The sequence below is a fragment of the Lissotriton vulgaris genome, chromosome 12 (assembly GCF_964263255.1).
Source record: "Lissotriton vulgaris chromosome 12, aLisVul1.2, whole genome shotgun sequence".
Taxonomy (NCBI): domain Eukaryota; kingdom Metazoa; phylum Chordata; class Amphibia; order Caudata; family Salamandridae; genus Lissotriton; species Lissotriton vulgaris.
Window position 1 is genome coordinate 744,028,823 of NC_141700.1, and position 22,649 is coordinate 744,051,471.

A 22,649-nucleotide genomic window follows, 5' to 3' on the forward strand; every position below is an offset into this window, starting at 1 on the left:
GCCCTAAGGGTATGTATGTGCGTCACATGACACTTTGGAAAATGCAAAAATTTGCATTTTTCAAGGAATTCGCAACTTACCACCAACTAGAAGTTGGTGGTACTTTGCGAATCCTTAAGGGCATTTTGCTAATTTTTTTTGCTTCATACATTGCATTTAAGAATCGCAAAATTTGCGATTCCTTAAATGCAATTGCAAAATAAGGAATCGCAAATTTTGCGATTCCTTATTTTGCACCAGTTTGCTTCATACATTTCATTTAGCAAATTCGCATTCGCAAAGGCCGAAATTCTGCGAATTTTGGCCTTTACGATTGCGAATTTGCATGATACATATGGCCCTAAATACCATCTGGTAAATATCGTGCCCTCAATATTGTTAAAAAATATTGCCCCATTGGTGTTAATAACCGAATATCTACAACCAAGAGGATGATATTTAAGACAGTATAGTTGTGTTATTCAAACCTATTTTTACACCAGTCCTGTGCCATACATTCTCAGAAGGAATAGTGTGTAATGAAAACTGCAATGAGAATAAAGGGCCCAGAGATCTGAGACTATGTCACAATGAAATGTACTTTGGTAGGCCCACCCTTTAGACGGGCATTGCATTAGCCACCATGTTTGTGTTCATTGCTCCATTATAGATTGAGAATTTATTTAAACTGATTGTTTTGCACAAATGCATAGCTATATTTTGCAAAAACCTTAACTAAAAATATGAAGACATATTTATATATGCAAAGGAGAAAAAGGGTGCATCTAAAATAAATAGGCCTCAATCGCCCTTTAAAATATGCATCTCATTCAAAAAGTAATCAAATGGACTGATTTTATTGGCCATTCTTTGAAACACATTTCCTAGGTTTGTCTTTCAGAATTACTTGTGGTTCCAGGCATTGGTGTTTGCCATTGAGGAAATCAACAAGAACCCTGAACTCCTGCCCAATGTCACACTTGGCTTCCAGATCTACGACTCGTGTGCGGATCCACTGCTGGCCCTCCACGGCACCCTGTGGATGCTGACTGGGCAGGACAGACATATTTTGAACTTCCACTGTCACAGGGAGGGCCACATTGCTGGTATTGTTGGGGATGCTGGATCCTCGTGCTCCATCCCCATGGCAAGAGTGTTGGGTCTCTACAGATACCCCCAGGTAAGATGTGGGAAAGTGCCCTATTTTCTTTCACATTATTATGTAAAGTTAGTCTATAATTTCTGAAGATAGCAGGCCAGCTGACCATAATGCACTTCACACATGTGATCTTTACAGTCACACTCAGGGTGACTTATAAAATCAAAATTGTGTAAAATAGGGAGCATGGAGACTGACCCAGGTCCAATTTGTGTCAGTGTATTCTTATATTATAGCGGTCTGATTGCATCGATGCTTGTGAGTTATCCTGAGAAAGAACTTTGCTTTCTGAGGTGCTCTGTTTCATTTGCTAGTTTTACAGGGCATGAGGCATATAGGTGCAAAAACACCTGCACAGGCCACCCTCCTGTTACCAACAGCAATACCAATCTCTCTTCAGTCTGATTTCTGGGTCCACAACATATGTAAAAGAGCATAATTTAGATTTTGTTTTTATTGCACTTGGCTATCTAGACTAATTGCATCTTAACCACATGACTGCTAAGGCAATTCCCCCTCTGTGCTGGAGAAGCTGGAAATACTTTATTTCATGAAGAGCTCAGCTCGTCATAAGCACACGACCAGTGCGTGTACTGCATGACGAGCTGAGCTCGTCATGAGCAGCGAAGGGGTTAATAGACTCGTATATTGTTACTCATCTTTCCTGTGCCATGAACACCAATCTATGATAGGTACAGCCACCAACCTCTTTCTCCCCTATCAAACACTGCAGCCTCATGATTTCCAAATAATGCCTCAACCATGCTTAGGCTTAGGTCTTAGGTCTAAGGTGTAACACAGACCTAGCCCCACTCGAGAGACCGTAATATGTTGTGGGTCCTGAATATTGAGTAGGTTATACCTCAATATCGTACCCATAATTTTGAGGCCAAAAATATCAACAGATAAGTATATATATATATATTTTCTATACCTAGCACCTCATATATGTACAACAATGATATAAATATATATAAAAAGTATGTAGATGTGGAATTAGGAACACTAAATTTGAACTTATATGGACTTAGCTTATAATATCTGTGTCCTCAATATTTTGCCTATGATATTAAGATATCATGATATTCCCTACTCAATGTTCCTGGTTACAACCATGAAAGAGAGCATAGTACCGCAATGTCACCTGTTCCAAGATTATTTTGCTCTTGTTTCTCTCCCTACCACTTGAAAATAGAAATATGCTCATTAAACTGTGTACAATATAAAGGAGAACCACATCATTTTATGTCCTGGTCTGAAGCTGTACCCAGAACAGGCCTGACATGCCAGAATTTGCACAATCTTCACAGGTGAACCTTCTAGTAAATGGGGCTCAGTGGGGTTTTCATATAGTCTCCAAACATATGCAATAAGTCTTTGTCACGATGTGCTTGGGGACCCTGGTTAGTAGTGGAGATCTCTGTAAGTGAATGTCCCCACCCACATACATTAAAATGAAAAAGAGTTTTGGTAACACATTAAAAATGTTTATACACATATTGACAGTGCCCTCAATGCTAGTCTACTTTACAAAACACAAAGATAGTAACGCCTTGATGTGCCTTCCACAATCCAAACAAAGAATGTTCATTAGGAATATTTTCTTACAGATCAGTTATTTAGCATCAATCCCACTTCTGAGTGACCGGAACCAGTTCCCTACCTTCTTCAGGACCATCCCCAGTGATGACGTTCAGTTTCGTGGACTGGCCCAGCTGGTGATGCACTTCAATTGGTCCTGGGTGGGTCTCCTTGCTGTGGATGATGACTATGGCCAAAATGGGGCTCAGATATTTCAGGCAGAGCTGAAGAAGAATGGGGCATGTGTAGCCTTCACAGAGAACATCATCCTCAGCCGTGCAGATAGAAATGCACCCCATATTGTCCAGGTGATCCGAAACACCACCGCCAATGCCATAGTCATATTTGGCCTTGATTCCCATCTGCTGCCTCTGTTGGAGGAGCTGGTGAAACATAACATTACTGAAAAGGTCTTCATTGCCAGTGAAGCTTGGTCAACCTCAGCCCTCTTATCAACGGAGAAGTATGTAAAAACCTTCTCTGGCACAATTGGATTTGCAGTCTACAGCTGGGAGATGCTAGGATTTAATGAGTTTCTCAACAACAATCGCCCTTTTTGGCTACCAAATGGCTATTTCAATAGAACATCCTGGGAATTAGCTTTTGGCTGCAAGTGGCCACATCAAGAAACCTTGTGTGACTCGTGGAATAACGAAACAAAACCATGCACAGGCGATGAGAGGCTTGACAGTAACAGTGACATCTACGATGAAGTGACCAGCCCGAGAGTCACCTACAATGTCTACAAGGCTGTTTACGCCTTTGCGATCGCATTAGAAGGCTTACTTTCCTGCAGGCCACTGAATGGCCCTTTCAGTCAGAAAGGCTGTGCCAAGATCTTGTCTTTCCATCCTTGGCAAGTAAGCACTGGTGTTTGCATGGATGTTCATTTGGACATTCAAGGAAGGAAGCATTATTTGTGTAGAGTTCTAAATATAATTTGAGTTCCAATGAATGCCATGTTTTAAGTTGCAAATATATGTAAAGCTTTTGGAAATGCAAGGTCTAAGTATGCAATTGTGAATTTTTGTACCGTACCGGACACATAATCCATTATCTTGAGACAATTTAATAAATAGAATGCATGTGAAATGTCAACAGTGACAGAACAGGAATAGTAGCTTACACCCACATGCATCATTGTTACATTTTGCGATTTCTTAATTGCGAAAATTAAGAAATTGCAATTAAGTGATCGCAAAATGCTATGCATTAAGAAATCGCAATATTTTTTGCGATTCCTTAATTTTCCTTAATTGCGATTCACAATTTGCGAATCGAATTAAGGAATCCCTTCCCATTGTTTCCTATGGGCCTAGAGGCCCATAGGATTGAATGGGAAGCCATTCTCATTTTGCGATTTGCAATTAAGGAATCGCAAAATGAGAATGCTAATGCAAGGGTGCAGGGGGGGGGGGTCCTAAGGAGCCCCTGCTGCACCCCTGAAATTTAACTTTAAGAACATTTTTCACACACACACCTTCAAAAATGCACTTTTGTGCATTTTTGAAAGTTTTAGAAAATTACCATGAAGTTCAACTTTATGGTAATTTACCTCTTCCTATTTGCGAATTCACAAAAAAAAAATATTCATGCATTGCATTTAAGAAATCACAAATTGCAATTTCTTAAATGCAATCGCAATTTAAGAAATCGCAACATAATTACGATTCCTGAAATTGCGAAAAAATAAAAAAACATGATGCATCCCAAAAAAGGAAATTGCATTCGCAAACGGACAAATTTTGAGATTCGCACCGTTTGCGAATGCAATTTACCTTGATGCATGTGGGCATTAGTTTCCTCCCTACCTATTCAGTATGCCTAAAACTGCACAGGACAATGAAACATCCACTTAGGTTCAATGTTCATTTAAACATTGTCCTCTCTACTGATATTGCTGACTACATCAGTTTGCACAAAGTAAAATTCTAGGGCCGTATCAAGATGATGTTTTCTGCACTGTGCCAGCCAGTGCTTGGTTTGTAAAATAAAAAGTGCTGGCGCCCTAAGTTCTGCTCAGAAGCCCTCGACCCGGCTAATAGAGGTTGGTGCACCAAATACCAAGGTTGCATACTTCTGAATCCACCTCATGTCTCTCTAGGCTACTACCACACACTCCCTGCTCCTTTATCTCACTTTTGAGGGTCTCTGCTTTCTTTCTTCATGGTGGGTTTCTGTCATTCTCTTCCTTCTTCTTTCAACTTTGTGTGTTTTTTCTTCTCATGCTCTCCAGGAATGTTAGATGAAGAGAAATAAGTGCCGGACCCCAAAAATGAGGGCCAGTGCGCCCCAATCAGAAACCACCAGCTCAAATTAAGCACTATATCAAGGGAAGAAAAGATCATGCATTCATACATTAAATCAAAATATCTTCGGATTAACTCATGCATTTCTGACGACAAAGCTTGTAAACAGTTAGCAGCAATTACAAGCCTCTGCTTCCGAGCTCTGCTTTCAGAATAAACATGCCTTAACCAAGGGATACTTCTGTGATGGCTCATTGCAGAAGAAAGCATCATGATAGGCCCCCTGGTCTTCCCTTGTGAAGTTGGAAGATGCCTAACTATCATGAATTGCCACAGTGTCGCAGAGCTGCCTGCTTTGACGACAAGTGCATATATCTAATTCTGAAAATTTGTGACGAGGTGCATGCGCTTAGAAGACACAGTTTTTTACAAAGTGCACACTCACAGCTGTATCTTGAACAATATACACCTGTGGTCTGATGATCCCCATTTGCACAGTTGCAGAGGTACTTATGTCATCTCTTTGAGTAATCATATGTGGCTGCATTTGTGCACACATCACATTTGGTGCATCCGTGCATGATTTATGAAGTTTTGTCTAACTAAGAATATGTCTAAAAACATTCAATTACACGAAACTTCATATAATGCACACCAGCAGATGAAAGTGTGTTATGTACCTCTGTGTTAATAACAAATGCAGGCTTGTGCTCCATGTTAGACCGGACATCCTTGGTGTTGTCTTTTATCAAACCTATTGCTGGACCCTCCTGCTATCTGAAATTCATTTGTTGGCCTTAGGACTCTGTGCACTTTACCACTGCTAACTAGTGCTAAAGTGCATGTGCTCTCTCCCTTAAGCAGAGTAAAATGATCCTACACCTGACTGGTACATTTAATTTACTTATAAGTTTCTAGTATATGGTACTATGGGTAACCAGGGCCTGTCAATTAAATGCTACTAGTGGGCAGCAGCACTCATTGCACCAACCACTAAAGTAGCCTTTGGAAACATGTCTCATGTCTGCCATTGCAACCTGAAGTGCAGTTCTAAACCGCCATTTTGACCTGGCAAAAGAAACTTTTGACAGGCCTAAACATTCTTTTTTGATACTTGTGTCACCCCTAAGGTAGGCCCTAAAGGGTCATAAGAAATTTTAAATTTTATTTAATAAGTAGGAGAAGTGAGTGTATGTTTTTTGTCCTGTTGGTGAAAATCTCCTAAATTCGTTTTTAACTACTGTAAGGCCTTTCTCTCCCATTTGATATCACTGGGTTACCTTATTAAATGTAGTAAGTGACAACTTTGGATTGAGAGCAGATAGGGTTGTAAAGTTTGTACTAAAATGAATTGTAATATAAAACCCTCTTTAATAGTAAAAGTGGATTTAAAGTTACAACTCTGAGAATCTCACTTTTGGAAAGTTGTCATTATCTTCTCCTAACTATTTATGCTTTCAGACAGTATCCTGGGTCACATGACTCTGCTGTTGGAGCTTGTGTTTTCCAGCTACACAGTGAGACAAAGGGCACTGGGTGTAGACAGAATGAGCCATGCCCAACTTGCACTTCAAAGGGGCTTGCCTCCAGCACACAGTAAGGAACCTGATACTAGTGTTTTGTTACCCCATACTCATTGGAGCTTTGGCAGGGGAAGGTAAGAACTGTCCAGAACCAGATGTGGGTGTAGTATACGGAATCCCTCACCTTAAAAGCATGGCACCAGTATGAATACTGGACCTACTGAGCCATTCATCAGTACATACTACTTGTTAATTGGGTGAAAAATAGCACAAATATAACTGGACGTGTGTTCACACCAATGTTTACACATATGTGCATTGTTCCTGAAGCATACCTATGACTTGAACTTTCAGCTCATTTCACACTACCTGCTGAAGAAAGTGATTGTAAACAATGAATTAGCTCAAACTAGAACACATATTTAACCCCTTCGCTGCGGGGGTTAACCCCCTCTGTGCTGGGGGGTAGGGGGGCACGCACAGCGCCCCCATGCTCATGACGAGCTGAGCTCGTCATGAGGCACGGCGCTCCTATGCTCATGACGAGCTCAGCTCGTCACGGCCATACCCGTTCCTGTGGAACGCTCAGTACAGCAGGGGAATTATCCCCGCATGCGAGCGTTCCACGGCTCACGACGAGCTGATCTCGTCATGAGCACTGGAGCGCTGTGGCTCATGATGAGCTCAGCTCGTCATGAGCCTCGAAGAGGTTAATATCAGCTCATTGGATGCACTAACCAATGGGGACCATTGTATGCGCACCAATTACCAAAATAAACTTAAAGATGGGTCCATATCATGAATGTTGGCTCTGGTGGAGTTTGTCAATTTCTTAGGTCTGCTCAACATGCTTATTAGTAAACAGACGTATTTTATCTAATATGCACTTGTTATGCAGAGAAGATGTGTCCTAATGGCTAGGGCAGTCGACCTTAAATTTGAGGAACCGGGTTTCAGTCTCGGAACGACGCTCAGTATCCTCTGGTTCTGAGCTTATCACTTAATCTCCCTGTGCCTAACAAAAAAGAATGTGTCCTTAGGTAAAGCAACTGATGCTCATGTAAAGTGCTCTGATACATTCGGGTCAAGTTCGCCCTATATATATAAAACTCCTACAAAAAGAATTTTAAAAAAATGATGGCTCTCATAGAGAGCCTCTATTGTTTATTTTCAGTTTCTAAATCTGACAACTTACTGCTATGATGTAACAACAGTTCATAACAAAACGAGCTAGCCATTGTTGTTACATTACAACGGTCTTCCAGGCTAGGCAGTCAGGCTCTCAGAGAGTTTGTCAATCCAACTGCTGGTCTACTTTGACTCAAAGTAGAAAGCACAGTTGAAGGACAGGTAAGGACAGCAGGAAAGGTATTGAGGGTGGCTCGGAGATGGCAGGTAAAGTTTTATTTTTTTACCTTGGGTACAGGGATACATAATAGAGGTGTTATGATCTGTTTAACACTTTCGCAGCTCGCCTCGTGCTGCCCGGCTCGTGCTGCCATGACATGTCCTGTGTTCCATGGTCTTGTGCTGAATATTCTATGGGGTGGCAGTTGTTTCCTTGCCTGGCCGTGCTGGTTGGGTGACTACGTTGCCTCCTGAGAAAAAAGATTCCACTTAGAGTTGAAGAGCTCGCCTCGTTTTCCTTTACAATAAGAGGCCAGGTTATGTATGACCCCCCAGTATGCCTCTGCCACTGTGCAGAAGTTGAAAGCAGAGGCACATGATTTTGAGGGCCATACATGACATTAAATTATAGATGGTCAAAGAGTGAATTATGGGGATGTTTTCACCTCAGGGTTCTGAGTGACATCATAGGCAGCTTAAGCTTCGCTCTTGTTGTCTACTTGATGTCACCCAGAACTGAGGTGAAAAATATCCCCATAACTCACTGTTACCCATTTATAATTATATATATTTTTTGTCTTTTTCTAGATCTTGATTCGATTGCTTTCCTGTCTTTCTCACTTCCCTGCAACTGATTTGATGATTTTCCGCCCTATTCCTTTGTTGTGCGCAAGGCGCATTTTGGTCTCACCATGATTTGACATCACAGATTGTATCCCAGTGGAGGAGGGAATAATGTCTGCCACTCTCTGTCTATTCTGTGGGAAGGCCACAATGACTTATCTGGCATTAAAATCATTGAAGGCCAAACTCCCCGATCTCACACTTAAACCTTTTCCTGAAGTCCTGCGTGCAAAACTACAACCAACGCTCACATGCGGGAGTGAATCTCTTTATGGGAAGGATGCCGCACTGCTGGACACAGTCATAGCCAATTCCTATAGGGCAATTTTTAATCTTCCTAAATATGTCTCTCCTGCTCAGATTAATTTACAATTTGGCATCCTTAAACAAACATTAGAAAGGCGGAGTGCATATGTAGCCAGCTGGCGCAAGATCCGCAAAGCAGAGGCCGACTCCCTAAATGCCAACATATGGGAAGAGTTACTCCGGCATCGTATTTTGTTGCCTAGAGACTACTTATTTGAATCAATTGAAGTTATAAGTTTGTCTGACATCTGGGAAACATCTATAGACCTCCAGTCCTTCAAAAAATTAGCTAAAAAATCAGCAGGTATTATCTCAGCGATTGAAGACAAGAAGGACTTAGCAAACAGAGTGCATGGATGGACAACCCTGGGTGATTATGGTAAAATACAGCCACAAGCATACCTTAATACCGGGATGAAAATAAAAGTCAAAGAAAAGTTTCTAAAATTACGCCTTGGTGTAATCCCGATACTGCCACACCTGCCCCCCTGGGAGAGAACACATGCTTCACAACAGTATCGCCTGTGTAAGTCTGGTAACGAGGACATTGTTCATGTGATCTGTATATGCCCTAGACTAAGGGATTTGAGGTAAACCCTTTTGCTACCATCCTTTAAATCACATGCTGTTCGGACCTGCAGGCAGGCAGTCAAATTATGCTTTACCACCAATAACACCAAACTGAATTGCCAGGTTGTGAAGTTCTTTGACCTAATAAGAAAAAGACTCAATAGCGTTTGAAAAAATCTATTAGGACCTGAGGACAACCTTGAACTGATCCCAGTAAATCTTGTACCTTTTAGGCTTAATTATTAATTGTTTTTAATGTTTCTATTGGTGTTTTATATTTTTGTAAAGATTTTAATTAATCATGCACAAAATAAACATTACTTACTTACTTACTTGATGTTACCCAGAACTGAGGTGAAAAATATCCCCATAACTCACTGTTACCCATTTATAAATATATATATTTTTTGTCTTTTTCTAGATCTTGATTCGATTGCTTTCCTGTCTTTCTCACTTCCCTGCACCTGATTTGATGATTTCCCACCCTATTCCTTTGTTGCGCGCAAGGCGCATTTCGGTCTCACCATGTTTTGACATCACAGATTGTATCCCAGTGGAGGAGGGACTAATGTCTGCCACTCTCTGTCCATTCCAGCTCCCCTTCTCCTTTTACACCCCTGTTCTCTTCATTAAAAAAATGTGGACCTCTAAGTATCAGTTTGCCCCAAAAATGCTGATTGTTGCATGTGCTGCCATGGGGAAGTAATTTATAAACAATTCCGAGATAGATGGAAATATCAGCTCAAGTGTGATAACCATCTAGGGCAGAATTATTTTCTGTTCTAAGAAATATAATTCCTTGATGTCTCATAGGCATGCTCACATGCATGGCGCCTTCTTGCAGTGATTGTTTGTTTTTGGCTATAAGAAAAATCAATCTAAGGGTGTGCATGTACAAGTGCAATGGCCATCTCGATAAGAATAATCTCAAAGCTAATAGAACTATTGGATGTTCCATTGCTTATTTGAAACATTGCCCCGTCTCCAAGTTAATACATGAACTGCAGACAGCACAGCTGAGAAACATTGAGAGGCAACACCTGCTCACTATTTGTGAGCTGTGTTTCTATGTGTTGGTGGGACTTCTTCCATGTCTCCACACTGTATTTTCTGACATATCTGGATCAGACAGGTAGGAAGAAGGTGGTCACTCCAACACTGTTACCGCGTCATCTGATCACAGTTTATTTTCTTTTTTTGTGGGGGTCTGCAGGATAAACTGAGGTGTTGATTTCATTATTGATTTTAGGGCAATAACAATGTGTAATTAGTTACTCCCTCCTACTCCATCCAAATGCAAATGGACTATTAGAAAAAAACTTAAGCAACAGTAACTCTTTAATTATAAAGTTAACCTCTTTTCCCTTTTAATTGTGGAGACAACGCGATATGGCTTAAGCATATCTTTCTTATCACTCACCATTTCATGCTTTACAGAAAATGTGCTTATGTAAACCCTTCCTCTCCTCTTTTCTAGCTTCTTCACTATATTCAGGATGTACACTTTAAGGACTCATTTGGAACAAAGGCTTTTTTTGATGGTGCTGGAAATCCAGCCGCCCAGTATGACATCATACAGTGGCAGGAGGGATCAGATGGAACAATACATCAGAGAACAGTGGGCCATTATACCACCAGTGCCCCCCTAGGAAAGAACCTTCAGATCAACTCCAGTGCCATCCAGTGGCCAATAGCTGCACAGGTAGGAGATGTGCATGAAAGGCTATTCTGCATGTTACCTCCCATTTGCCTCTGGGAGAGAAACATGTCCCATGGTAGACTAATAGTTGGCCCCAAATACCTTGCAACTGATAAAAGTAAATATTGGCCATCCTCCAACCTAAGATGCAAGATCATTTAGATAAGAGCTAAAAAAGAGCAGTTGCTAAAACTGAACCAATATTGTGTCTGACATGGTCTGTGTTCCACATGTCACTTGAAGGACACAAAAGGGTGTTTACCTAAAGTGGAAAAACTACTGTTACCTACAACCTGAGGAAAAGCTTTGTGATGCATTGACGTTAGTAGGACGTCTCTATTTTGCATTGCTTTACCAGTGTCACTGCAGCCTTCTTCTCTGCCAAAGTTTCAATGAATGCTGATGTGCAATACCAAATTGTTCATATTGTAATGATATAGTGACTCAGTCTAAGATTTACTAAGATTTGACACAACAAAGTGCAGCAAGACATCTTGATGCACTGCATCACATAGAGAGAGCAGGACTGAGCCATATCTACTAAGATATGGACCATGTCTGCTCTCTCTGTACTGGCACGTACAGTGCAGCCTAGCTTCAACGCAGGCACCATTTGCACCATGTTACAAGGGTGTCTGTATCACAGGCAGTATTGTTTTTGTGCTGGAAGGGAACCTTCCTTGACAAAAACAATCCTCATAGACATGTTCCTCTTTCTATGTGTACTGCAGGACGCATAGAAATCTATGTAGTGAAAACACAAGTTTGATGCTTTGAATTCTTGCAAAAAGTTTTTGTCACTGGAAATCACTCAGTGCTGCATTCTAGTTGATTGTGTTTTGTCCACATGCCATTCCCCAGAACAGATGCATGTAAATCAGCCTTAGTCATTCTAACAAAGTAACAGTCCACCCCAAACTGCCAAGCCACGTCCTATCTAAGAGCAATACAAGCAACCTCAGATTGGTTCTGGATTACATATGCCTCACTATTAAAGATACAACTTGATTTGTCTGGCACAGTGAGCATGGCTAGCCACTTCTTGACATATCTGGCACCTTTAGGACATCACATTGAGGAAATACAGAGACGATTGTTAGAATGCTTGCAAAACTCCCTAACAATTGCTAAGACTGCATTACAGTCCATTAACTTGTGATTAAACTAGGCAAACATTTCTTTTTTCTTTCTTTGTTTCAGATTGTACCTTACCCCACACTACAGGCACAAATCGGGGTTTTTAAGTTCCACCCCCTATGCTTCTTCAGAAAATGCTTCCACAGACTTAATTCCCATCCACACTGTCTACCCTTGAACCTATGACGAATCCCTGCAATATTGCCTATACACTGTGACATGAATCAATGAATGGAAATGTTACATCCATTCTATACACTCTGCAGAATTTTCAGTCTCCATTATATGGGGATAAAGTACCTCCTGCTATACAATATAATGATATTTCAGGTCACCGAGGAGTTCAATACCCATAAAGAGGAACAACGCCGTAGACCGAGTTCCTTTATAAGGTTAGGGAAATCTAAGGTTACTTGCAATATTCTTATCATATATGGCAATGGGTGCTTTATCCCATGTGATACATGGTCACATCATCACCTTCCCCACAAACCACTTAAAACATTAGTGCATAGGTCTTTATATGAAAGGGAGGACATCTCTTAGATTTTTGTTTCAAAAACATATCAGAATCAGTTCAATACAAGTCAATTTAAAAAGATAAATGAATCTGCAGTAACTTGAAATTTGGAGAAAAATGCGGAAATAAACTAACTTCTCAGCAATTATTTAAGAAATGCAGAAAATAATCTTGTTCCTTCTGGTAGTCACTATCAGCTAGAAAAATAGAGCAAAAGAAAAAAAGCAACATTTCATTTTTGTTGCATTAAACAGCTGCTCCATGTCCTGACCTGCCTTTCACATTAGCTGCTGACTCTGGCAGCAGGCATTGTGATGCCAGAACTAGACTTCAATAACATTGTCATTAATACTAGAGTTCTGACATCTTTCCTTTGCAATGGGCGACTGTATGTGTAACAATTTGCCAATTATAAAGACATTTGAGACAGGTGTTGCTATACCTGTCAACCTTAAGTGATATTCCCCAAAATGGTTCACCTGCTTAACTCCAATTTTTGCTGGAATTTTGATTTTGTTGTTCTTAGGACTCTGAGCAGTTTACCACTGCTAAACAGTGTAAATTGCTTGTGCTCACTCCCTAAACATGGTTTGAATAACATATACCTAACTTCCATATTGAATTTACTTTTAAGTCCCTTGTAGGGTGGTATGCCATATACCCAAGATCTGTAAATTAAATGCCACTAGTGGGCCTGCAGAACCTATTGTGCCACCCACCTAAGTAGCATGCTAAACCATGTCCCAGGCCAGCCATTACATCCTGAATGCAGTGTCACACTGTCATGTAAACTTGGCATTCAAACCCTCTTTTCAAGTCGTAAACATCTCTCTTATTACATAAAAGTCACCCTTAAGGTAGGCGCTAGGCAGCCCGTAGGGCAGAGTGTTCTGTAATAAAAAAGTTTATGTTTTCCATGTCCTGGTAGTGAAAAACTCTCAAATTTCTTTTTCACTCTTGTGAGGCTTACACCTCCCATAGAATAACTTTGCAGATTCCTTATTACATTTAATAAGCTGTAATTTCTAATTGAGAGGACCCATATATTTCATGTTTGGTATTTATGAAATTGTAACGATAATCCTTCTTTAATGGTAAAGTTTTAGAAAGTTGCCATATTCCTGCCCTTGGCCCTTTGTTTCTGCAGCATGTGTTGGGTCTCATGACTGGGTATAGCAGACAGTTAGATTTTGTGAATTCCTCCTAGTCCTACAATAGAGGGATTAGGTGTACCTCAGTGGGCCATCTGTTGACAGGATGGGGCCGGAGCTGAGCACAGTCCTCTTACATCCGAATAGCCTGGACTCTGCCTTCGCACAAAAGGCCTAATAACCCTGTAATTTTCCTGCATCCAGCTTGGAACTAGTGCAGGAGAGTCACAAAATCTCAAGCACTTCAAACTTCCTTTCCCGAAACTTCTTTCACCTTCCAGAAGAAGAGCACCAGTATATCTAAATAAGACCTTCAGACCCATTCTGCAGTTCACTTCTGGACCTGCATAAGGACTCTCCGAGGACTGCCTGCTGCTGTGGCCTGCTATGAACTCCTAGAATGCTGTTGTACCTGAAAGGACTGCTTTGCTGCCTGGAGCCTGCCTTGAACCCTCAAAAGCCAGCCCTGCTATTGAGCCTTGCATCTATATCTATACCCAGGAGTACCAGAAGGAACTTGAAGGGTTAATTTGCTGGCCTCCTGTTCAGAGACACAGGAACATAGAAGGCTCCCACCATCTTTAGACCGCACCTTGATCCAGCCCAGAGTAAATCCTGAACCCCCAAGTGGTGTACCATCAGTCCTGGACCCTTGGTTGTGGTGCTAAGTTTGCCCAAATGGACACTGTCCAACACTGAGGATGAGGAATTTGTCCAAAAAGTGCTTTCAGAACTGTGAGGAGACCTGGAAAATCCTGCTCACCTATCCGCTCGAGGTGCATTGCCGGTCAGCTTTTCCGGCTATGCTCATCTCAGTAGCGGCAAAGCAATGTCAGCCATCCTTCGCCAAAGGTGTATCTGACCTCATGGAACTGTCTTTGGTTAACATCTTCTGCTTCATCCTGCTAGAGTTTTTCGACTTCCATTTTGGTGAACTCCAGATGAAGAAATCTTCACAGTGGCTTCGACCTCTGGCCATCTGACGACAACGCTCTCTTCGTGGACACCTGTTGCAACCTTTCCCCGTTGACCTTTACATTCTCAGACATTTTTCTTCAGACTTTTTTTTAAATACAAAGGTAAGCCAAATCCACTTCTTCTCATCATCGTCATCAAAAGCTTTATTTTAGCAGTGCATGTCATAAAACTAATTTAAAATATAAATTATTAAAACCATATAATATCACCCCAACATATAAATGGAACACAAACACAGCATGGATAAACAAAGGGAGATCCTTCTCTATTGATCAAAATAGGTACAACTAAATTTTGGTAACATTTTCTTAGTTACAGTAAAATAGGATTTGATTTTTGATCCTATGATCCACATTTTTACATTTTACATCCATCCCATGAATTTGGCAACAGAAGTTGAATATTATAAAGAACAGTCTGAGCGCAGTAGTGTCAGACCAACACTGCTGTTTCTGGTATCCATGGTCTTACAGGTTGGTTTGAACTATTTATTTTGTGGGCCCACATAAACAGGACAGATAAAAATAACATGAGGATATGTTTCCGTTTGGCCAGCACAATTGGGGCATTTGTTATCTACAGTGGGGCACCCCTTGAATGTAAAAAAAAGATTTTAATGGGAGAATACCAATGCGGAATTGAAAATATTATCTCCTGTCAAGGGGATTTGATATTACATCCCAATGTGGCTCGCACCGGGGGAAATGGTGAATTCTAAAAACCTCACTTTCAATGAGGTACTCTGGGTTGCTCAGAAGTTGTTTGTCCTAATTATTTCCCAGAACTGTTTTTTAATTTTTTCGTTTTTGTAGGGAACTTAGTAACCATTGGATTCTCCCATAGTTGCTGCATTCCCAAGTTGGGCAATATACCCTTGCTGTCAAGGAGCCAGCTGATTTTGGATGAGCAGTTGGCCTTAATGACATCCCTACGAACGTCAGCATAATTTGCCAGCTCAGGAGTGGACCATATACTACGACAAAAAAAGATAGTGGGAAATCTTGCTAAATCTTCTAAAGAGTTTCAACTGAGATCATTAAGCAGATTGACATGCCGCTACTTATAGTTGACAATATGTCTGGTTTTTTTACAAACTTTGTCCACTTGACACGTCTTGCCATTGAAGATTAGCAGGTCTCTGGTCGAAGTCAAAGTAGGAGGTGTGGGTATCTTGCTGGTTTCCAAAGTTTCGATTGAAAAGCTCAGTGGGTTGTGTGTCACTCTCGAATTTTGCCAGATTGATGAGAGCAGACCACAGTTTCAGATTGATTAGGTGATAGTCAGTAAAACTTGCATGGTGGCCATTGTTGTAGGTATTGGCCCTCTGTTTGTCATATATGCATCTCCCATTGGTTGCCCTGATGCCCTTTTCCAAGCAAAACAATTTAAGATGCTAATTCTAAGCTTCTTCAACTTTGGTTAGTCAAGTGGCTCAAAAATTGTATTAAAGTTCCCAGGTACTACTAAAGAAAGTGCACCTTGGTTATTATCTGATAGTTCATTGAGAGCCATCACAGTTCTTGACCTCTGTCCACCTCTTGATCCTCTTGTATATAGATATTACTAGCTTACCCGTCGCGCGTTGCCGTGATCTCCTAAGAAAGGAAATTCAAGGAAACTCGTCATAATAAGAGTCAATTTACATTGTGTCATTTTTATTGAAACGTATTCATTTTAATATGGAAAACATTTCAAAGTGTCGTTTTAATTCTATTTATTTATTCGAGTGCTTGTGGATACACAATTTTTTGTTTTTCCGTCTGGTGCGTACATCAGTATTCGAAAGATTATGAGGGCCCTGGGGGGCCGATATTTTAAAAAAGGTTATGCAAGAAACCTTCGAGGGAATGTACTAAACAACTTCCCAAAGTTTCCTGGCGATTGGATGAATGGTGTTTTAATTTGATGTATTTATTGGAGTGCTTGTGAATACACAATTTGTTGGTTTTCTGTCTGGTGCGTACATCAGTATTCGAAAGATTATGAGGACCTTGGGGGGCCGATATTTAAAAACTATTTATGCCAGAAACCTTAGCGGGAGTGTACTCAACAACTTCCCAAAGTTTCATGGCGATCGGATGAATGGTGTTTTAATTCTATTTATTTATTCGAGTGCTTGTGGATACACGATTTGTTGTTTTTCTGTCTGGTGCGTACATCAGTATTCGAAAGATTATGAGGGCCCTGAGGGGCCGATATTTAAAAAATGTTTATGCCAGAAACCTTCGTGGGAGTGTACTCAACAACTTCCCAAAGTTTCATAGTGATCGGATGAATGGTGTAGTAATGCATAAAGGACAAACAGACAGACAGACAGAGATCCTTTTTTTTTTATATATATATATATAGATTAATGTCAATGTTGAAATGACAGCTGATCTGCAGGCAAATGCCAAGGATATCAAGGCAGTCTGTGGGAAGTACCTGTATCTTATAGCCTATATTTTAACTTATCCATATTGTTAATCCCACGATGGCCTGCCCAACATACCACTGGTCGCCGAATCATAGTAATTCATGTACCCAAGGTGAAATAATGGATCTATAGACAATGTTACTTGAAATAGGCAGATATTGTACAATTCGAGTAAGCTATTCTAGTTCGGGAAGGCAACCTTGCATCTTAGACTGGCCATGTTCTACAACAAAAAAGATATCTGAGATACTGCAGAGGACTGAAGTGGGGATGTCCTCATGCAAAAAAGCGCGAAATGGCAAGAAATCTCCACGAGCACGCAAAATTTTGAATGCTCGTGGAGATTTTGCTACACCCTTTGTAATCTATGCAGGGTCCCTCTCAGGGGCAGACGAGCATCGTGCCAGCCAGAATGAATTCTGCCCTGCAAATTTATCCAAGATGATTTTACCTTTTGTGCAATTCCTTTACTCAGTTGGAGTACTTTCTACTGGCTAATCAGTAAGTGCTACCTCGTTGGGTAAGTGTATAGTGCTTTTCCCACAATACACTGTGTAAAGGGACAGAAGAGTTGTCTCCAGTGACCATGTATGTGTTACCACTTACTATGCCATCTCGCCGAAGGGTGCAGGGGTCCTTTAAGTGAGCTGGCAATAAAAAATAAAGAAAATCCGCCCGCTCACGAATTTGCAAATTTTCGGCAATTTCGTGAGATTCGCGGATTGCGAAATTGCAGAAAATCCGCAAATTTCGCGAGCGTAACAAATTTTAGGCCCATGCTTATTGGGAATCCTAGCAACCCTTTTGGGAGTCCCAATCAGATACCTTCTTGGACATTCTGGTGCTAGCCCCGAGGTCTGCCACCTCAGTAAGTTTTCTGGGCTCAGTCAGCTTGCTATCTACCAGGAGCAGTCACAGTTCTGTAAAACAAGTATGGGGCATGCGCTCTTTCAATATCATCGAATTATTACCGGTCCAGGGACGTCACTTACCTTGGAATCAACCATTAAGCCCTGAAGAGTCGGAGACCACTGTTACTCTGACGAAACACGTGTAAGCTGGCTACTTTGTGTTAAGACCAATTAAAGAAATCAAGACATCAACATTGAATACTGTGCCATTTGCTTTCGAATTACATCTACATTGTGTACTTTAATACTGTATGTGTGCACGGGACTGTTGCTACATGTATATGTGGTAGGATTTTCCTTCACAGATTAAGGGGTTAGTAGGGTCCCCCTTCCCTGTCAGCACCATACCAAATTGTTACAAGTCCAATACACCAATGTTAATCAGCTGAGCGCCATCACTTCCTGTGTACGAAAACCCTGTTCTCTTGTATCAAATCCTGTTCAGAGCCACAGGGTCATAACAGGCTCCCACCATCTTGAACACATACCTGGAAACAGCCTCAGTGAGCCCTGAACCCCAAAGAGGTGTCCCACCAGTCCAGGATCCTTGGTTATGGTGCTAAATGGGCCCAGATGGCACATTTCCAAAACTATGCTCTGAGAACCAGGAGGAGGCTGGGACCAACCTGCTAGCCTATCCACCCGAGATGCATCACCAGTCAGATTGACTTTTCAGCTTCTCCCATTACATTCTTTTCAGCAACAGCAAATCTGTTCCAGCAGTCTCTCACCAAATGAGTATTCAATCTCATGGAACTGTCTTTTGCTACAACCCTCTGCTTCCTCCTGCTGGAGTAGTTTTACTTCCATTTCGAAGACTAATTCCAAATGTAGAAATCTTCACTGTGGCATCAACCAAAGGCCTTCGATGGTGGCGCTACCGCCTCAGACACCTCCTTCGACCTTGCCCCACTGAACTTTACCTTCTCAGAAATTTTCCTTAAAGAATTTTTTTAAGTCCAAAGGTATGGGCTGACCAGGACCAATCTATTTCTTGTATATGAACCATAAACCATAGCAGTCAGTCTTAACTTTCAACTTTGACCTGTTCTTGCACGGCTATATGTCCGCAGTTGGAGCTTTGATATTTTATGCGCTAGATTGCACTAAAAACTTAAAAAATGTATAAGTCTGGTTCTACTAATTTGATTTGTGCCATTTTAGTGTTATAAAGTTTATTAAAATGTAGTCTATGTTTATAAATTGGTTTGGGAATTTCTTGTGTTGTATTTTCACTTTTTGCTGTTTGTCTGCTTCATAAATGCTTTACACATTGTCTCGTAGTTAAGCCTGACTGTTTCGTGTGCTAAGCTACCCAGGGTTAAGCACAGATTAAATTAGTGACTTTTTGTGGGTGAACGTGCAAGGAATTGTGGCTGTTGCCTGACCAGGGCCCACACCCCAGTCAACCTACCGCCTAATTTCTCACAGAAGGTTATGCAGGAATCATGTATATTATATACTTCTAGCTGACCGTGCATATCCGATCTATGCCTCTTCTTGGCTCTGTTCTCTACCAGAATGTTATCTGGCTGATCTCTTCATATCTGTAGTATCCCTTAAGGACTGAGTCCTGTAGAATTATCCTCCAGATTGTTGCCCCAAATAGTGCTCCCCAATCTGTTCTTCTGGCAACCCTTTTCCCAACCTGGGCTCCCACGGTCTGTGCTTACCTGAGACGGTTTACCTGAGACATGTGTCCCTTCAAACTGTGCTATACCAGACTCTATTCTTGAGCCAATAAAGGCAATTCAGAACAGTCTTTGTTCCCTCCTACAATTGTACCTTACAATGTGTTTGTCAGATTGTGCAACACCAAACTCCTTGTGCCCACAGACTGTGGTCTCACTCTATTCAGTGCTCACAACCTCTAATATTATAGGCTACTTTTCAAGGCACTTTTGTCCTCCCAGATTCTACTCACCTGACATGATGAACTTTGTAGTCCCAGTACCACCACTTACACCAATACATACATTAGTACAAAACAGTTCAGCCCCTAACTCGGCTTCACCTTACCCTAATGACAAGCTTACGAAATAGGTGTGTACCACCAATACCTGTTGCCAGGCACTTTAAAGAACCATCATTTCCAAGCTTCCAGGCACTTGAAGGAACCAACATTTTCAAACTTCCTTGGTAAAGCTGTTACCCATTGATATAGCCATTACACCACTATCCACTTATTCATTGACACCTGCACTAGTTTTCATTCTCATACATGGGTATCAAAAAAGGCACCAATGAGCAGATGCCACTGGTCAGTGTTAAATGAAACTACAATGGAGATACATTCCTCAAAGTGCATCTCCTTATGGTTGGGCATAAATGAAGATGCAGGAATTGGGCATTGGTGATTTTTCTTTCATTTTCTAAGTTCATAACAGTGGCCTAATATCTTTCTGAGAAGGATGACTCTTTTTGATCTCTCCAGTTTGCTTTTTTCACATCTCTAATCATGTTTTTCACTCTCTCCATTGCTCTCTGCATCATATTAACCTCCTCATAGATATGTGAAGGAATATTTACATTTTGCATAGTTATCAGGACATTGGCTCATTTAAAAAAATATTATTTTTCCTTTTGCTTCCGTTCCCATTTAAATATTTTTTGTCCTTTTGCTTGCGTTCCCATTTCCACAGTATCTACCTATTGTCTGCCCCATTTGTGCAATATTAAATAGAACAATAGACAAATGTCTTTCTGCTTTCCAGGTTCCTGCCTCAGAATGCACTCCAAGATGTCCTCCAGGATTTAGAAAAGCTTCTAAAGAAGGAGATCCTATCTGCTGCTTCTTGTGTGTTCAATGTCCCCAAGGAGAGATAGCTAACCAAACAGGTAATTGAACCAACCAACTATATATCTGGTCAGCACAGCACAATACAATGAAACACAACACCACCTAAAGAGTATCTGAGAGTACTAAAACATTTGTTTGTGTCTCCTTCCAGATTCTGTGGAGTGTTCCATGTGTCCTTGGGATCAATGGGCTGATTCTTACCAAAAAAGATGCATTATGAAGCCCAGAGTTTTCCTTTCCTATGAAGATCCTTTAGGTGCCTCCTTGGCAGCCATTAGTATTTTTCTTTCAGCAATCCCAGCTTCAATTTTTGCACTCTTTTTTCATTCAAGAGCAACACCTATTGTGAAAGCCAATCATCGCTGGCTCAGCTACCTCCTCCTCCTTTCACTCACCCTGGTCTTTCTCTCTTCCATGGCCTTCATCGGTTATCCAACAACAGAGAAATGCCTCTTGCGCCAGGTGGCATTTGGCATCATTTTTGCTCTTTGTATGTCATGTATCCTGGCCAAAACCATCATGGTGGTCCTAGCCTTCAGTGCTATTAAACCTAATAGTGACTTAATAAGATGGGTTGGGCCCAAAACGTCTTATATGGTTGTCATTATCTGCACACTCATTCAGGGTATTGTTTGCACTTTTTGGTTGAGCTTAGTTCCACCTTTCCCAGAATATAACATTAATACCCAACCTGGAATCCTTATAATAGAATGCAATGAGGGTTCATCTATTGCTTTCTGGAGTATGCTTGGGTATCTTGGGCTTTTGGCTACCACCAGCTTCATGCTAGCATTCTTAGCCAGGAAACTGCCCGACAGTTTCAATGAAACAAAATACATCACCTTCAGCATGCTCGCCTTCCTCAGCGTTTGGATCTCATTTTTTCCAGCCTATCTCAGCACTAAGGGCAAGTACATGGTGGCCATGGAGATCTTTGCAATAATGTCTTCTAGCTCTTCTCTTACGTCCTGTATATTTTTTCCAAAGTGTTATATTATCCTGCTGAGACCAGAGATGAACACAAGAGAATATCTAATGGGGAGGAATCCAGTCAAGAAAAGAAAAACTGTAGCAATTTAGTGATGCGTTGTTATCCTGACAGACAATTACTCATATGGAGGATTTTGCATTTCACCTCCTAAAATGAAGACATGTTTTGACATGGAGTTGTATCTTGTAAGGATGTACCTGTGATTGAGGAATAAGGTGATCACTTAATCTAAAAAATCTAATGTTCTTGTAATTGTCAGCTGGACACATTCCGCAATTTTGCATGGAGTGCTGGGAATTCCAAAGTTTGGGGGAATATCAGCAATAGTAGCCCCCTAGAGAGACCATTTCAACAGTCCCTGTTGTCATGGAAACCGTTGCTTACCTTAGGCCGTGCTTAGTCGTTCCTTAGCATGTTTACTTGGAAGGACCCAAGCGTGTTTTTCCCCACCTGGAGAAGAATCTGAATCACGTTTTAAGTCTGTCCGGGATGCATAAGTAAAAGTAAAGAAAAAACACTGCTTTGCCGATTTTCAAGTAGTCAATAATATTTAATTTAGGCCTGGTAGAAATACACCTAATTTCCTTTGTGTAAATTACACGAAATGGCCAAAATGTTATGCAAAATGCCATGTTAATTTCCAAAATGCTTGCTTTTGCAAGTGACTTGAACAACAGTCACTTACGTGTGGTTTGTTCGCAATCGAAC

General features: G+C 41.0%; 1 protein-coding gene across 1 annotated transcript; it reads left to right on the plus strand.

Moving 5' to 3' along the window:
* Positions 1–1,021: 1,021 nt before the first annotated feature.
* Positions 1,022–22,030, plus strand: LOC147678537 (vomeronasal type-2 receptor 26-like). The gene is made up of 4 exons (XM_086946589.1): positions 1,022–1,159; positions 10,816–11,040; positions 20,865–20,988; positions 21,102–22,030. The coding sequence occupies exons 1-4, from the start codon at positions 1,022–1,024 to the stop codon at positions 22,028–22,030; spliced, it is 1,416 nt and encodes a 471-aa protein (XP_086802715.1).
* The last annotated feature ends 619 nt before the right edge of the window (positions 22,031–22,649 follow it).